Source organism: Triticum urartu, chromosome 6A (genome assembly GCF_056163025.1).
Source record: "Triticum urartu cultivar PI428250 chromosome 6A, HENAU_Tu73, whole genome shotgun sequence".
NCBI lineage: Eukaryota > Viridiplantae > Streptophyta > Magnoliopsida > Poales > Poaceae > Triticum > Triticum urartu.
The window spans coordinates 584,786,201-584,789,333 of NC_141878.1; the positions used below are offsets into that span (position 1 = coordinate 584,786,201).

The window sequence follows — 3,133 nt, forward strand, 5'->3', positions numbered from 1 at the left end:
CGGCCAAAGGCCCTTCCCCTTGGATCATGCATGATGCGCGCCATGGCCCATGGGCCATAACCACCATGGTCATTCATTTCTCTTTCGTGTTCTACGATCTAACGCTACCCCGTCGACAGCGATAGTGCCATGGTCGTCACCCTCGCGTTCCACGAGAAATGACAGCTAACGCATTGCTATATAATATCAGTCCTCCACTCCTTATCTCCCAAAGCAGATCGAAGTACACAACACGTATATCATTCAGAGGTAGTCGGCAATGGCAGGTCAGGCCGAGAAGGTGTTCGTCCCCACCGACGACGAGCTGCTCCAGGCGCAGTCCGACCTGTGGCGCCACAGCCTCTGCTACCTCACCCCGATGTCGCTCCGCTGCGCCGTCGACCTCGGCGTCCCCACCGCCATCCACCGCCTCGGCGGCGCCGCGTCCCCGTCCGAGCTCGTCGCCGCCCTGTCCCTTCCCGCGTCCAAGCTGCCGTTCCTCGCCCGCCTGCTGCGCCAGCTCGCCACCGCGGGCGTCTTCACCTCCACCGACGCCGGAACGTACCGCCTCAACCCGCTCTCGTACCTCCTCGTGGACGGCGTCCGCATCGACGGCGACGCCAGCCAGACGGCCATCGTGCGCGCCGCTGCCTCGCGCTACTACGTCGAGGCCGCCATGGGGCTGGCCGACTGGTTCAGGAAGGACTTCGATGGACCCGTGCCCTCGCCGTTCGAGGACGTGCATGGCGCGGCCATCTTCGAGGAGAGCATGGCGCTCCTCGACCCGGAGATGGATCAGCTGATCCACGACGCGGTGGCTGCCCACGACCACATGGGGATCGGCCCCGTGCTCCGGCAGTGCGGTGAGCTCTTCGAGGGGCTTGAGACTCTCACTGACTGCGGCGGTGGTGATGGGACTACGGCCAGGTCCATCGTCGAGGCCTACCCGCACATCAAGTGCACTGTGCTGGACCTTCCAAAGGTCATGGACAAAGTTCTTCTTCCCGCTCAAGAAGAAGGAGCGGTTAAGTATGTTTCCGGTGACCTGTTCCACGTCGTCCCACCTGCTCAAGCTGTGTTGCTCAAGGTATATATGAATGTTGCACATTCCGTAATTTTTATGCCAAGTGAAATGATAAAGCAATGATTAATTAGTTTTCAATTCGGAAATAATAACAGCTTAATTTAAGAATCCCTTTATATATTTTTTCATCCTAGTTAGGCTTGATTAACCTTAAACTACAAGTTTATCCATGCATGGTAATGCAGCTTGTTCTGCACTTCTGGAGCGACGAGGATTGCATCAAGATCCTTGCACAATGCAAGAAGGCCGTTCCTCCCCGAGACGCGGGAGGGAAAGTCATCGTCATAGACATTGTGCTTGGATCGGTTTCTACAGGGCCAATGCTGGAAACCCAGCACCTCATGGATATGCTCATGCTCGTGATGACGAGAGGCCGACAGCGGGAAGAGAAGGACTGGAGCGAGATCTTCACCAAGGCGGGGTTCAGTGGCTATAAGATTGTCAAGAAGCTGGGAGCTCGAGCTGTCATTGAGGTCTACCCGTAAGGTTGTGCTCCCAAAGTAAAGATGCTTACATATGTTGTGGATTGTTGTGTGCTCGCTCTAAGGATGCATAAATAAAGGAGCGCCTTGTCATTTTCCAAAGAGAAGTCCTGGGTAGATCATAGAATAGCAAGGCGGTTATGTCTTGTTACCTTATGATGATACCTACGGAACTTTCTTTTGGAAAAAATAGTATGCATTTAGAGTGCTTTTCATATGCAGCTACAGTGATTTCCATATGTGTACCGTGTACAATATCATATACCATAAGATAAGATCACACCTTGTACTTGTTATTGAAACCTTGTCTTATTGACTATATGGTCCAAAAATATTTAGCAAATTTGATTTCTTGCCCTCTCTAGAGGCCTCTAGTGGTCGCTTTGTGGCTTTGAATGAAGCTGTGCTTTCTGAAGAACCTTTATTTCAGAATGAATTTTCTATATCCATCAGGTTCACCTTAGCAGACTTAGGTGAGTCTTGGATTCTAACCAATACATATGGACCCTATCACGCTAAAAAATTAACTACTTACATTGATTGATTCCAAAATGTGCATATGCCAAATGATCATGAATGGTTCGTGGATGGAGATTTCAATTATATCAGATACCCTGACAACACAATATGGTATTCAATAGTCCCCAACTTTTTTCTCTTTTCCAACCCGTCAAGATCCAAGAGAGAATCCCTGCCTTCTTCTCCAACTCTGCCACCAAGACTACAACCAAGCCGTAGGTGAGGTCCAAGAACATGCATGTACTTCCTCCGTCCGAAAAAGCTTGTTCTTCAAATAGATATACGGCACCATCAAAGACGCCTGCGAGCCCGTGCAGCTAGCGGTGGCAATTTGTATAATGGAGACTGCCTGCGACGGACGGAGGAAGAAAGGCCTGCTGGCTAGTTGTTGGTGTGGATCGATGGATCCATGTGGAGCTGCCGGAGCTGTATATATGCGGCGCGATAAGCCATGGGTGCGACATGAATGGCATGCTTGGGAGTCCGTTGCTATCATGCGCGCGCAGCACCAAGGACAAGGCCGGAGCTGCATGCGGTGAGTGGCCACGTACGCCAGGCTACGACAGATAAAGGTGACCTCTTTGGGCGGCGCCTTTGAGTGTCGTGTCGTGCCAAACGTTCAGAGCTGCATGGCGCTCCAACGTCGTCGACGAGGCTCTGCATGCCTGCCATCCACCGACGAGCTCCTCTCGGCTCTCGCCTCATCTTCGCCTCCATCTTCGTCTTCATCTGATCGACAAAACCTTTGAAAGGCCACATCTTTCGTCTTTTCTCCAAGTCGTTCCCGGATCTTCTTCTCCCGATCGACGACCCGCCCCAGGCATGAACGACGAGCTCGCCGGACGGCCGGGTTTTGCTCTCTCGATCGTCTCTAGTCTGCTGCTGTGTGCCGGGACACCGGGCGGCGCTGAGGAAGCATGCAGCTGATCAGGGTTATCTCTTTGGACCACACCGCAACTGATCGTGAGGTCCAAGAGTGGCCATCGTCCCTGCCCTGCCGACGAGCATGCACGGCGCCATATATATGCCATGCCACCGTCCAACGCCTACTCCTACATACGTTACGTGC

At 52.8% G+C, this 3,133-nt stretch overlaps 1 protein-coding gene across 1 annotated transcript; it reads left to right on the forward strand.

The window, feature by feature from the left end:
• Positions 1 to 202: 202 nt before the first annotated feature.
• Positions 203 to 1,841, forward strand: LOC125515545 (flavonoid O-methyltransferase-like protein Os11g0303600). Its single transcript, XM_048681042.2, has 2 exons — positions 203 to 1,066; positions 1,249 to 1,841. Exons 1-2 carry the CDS (start codon positions 260 to 262, stop codon positions 1,546 to 1,548), a joined length of 1,107 nt encoding a protein of 368 aa, XP_048536999.1. The 5' UTR covers positions 203 to 259; the 3' UTR covers positions 1,549 to 1,841.
• Positions 1,842 to 3,133: the final 1,292 nt, after the last annotated feature.

Bases quoted from the DNA above. Each gene is read 5' to 3' on its own strand.
- LOC125515545 (XM_048681042.2), top strand. From the start codon at position 260: ATGGCAGGTCAGGCCGAGAAGGTGTTCGTCCCCACCGACGACGAGCTG. The intron at 1,067-1,248 runs GTATATATGAAT...ATGGTAATGCAG, and splicing joins CTCAAGCTGTGTTGCTCAAG to CTTGTTCTGCACTTCTGGAG.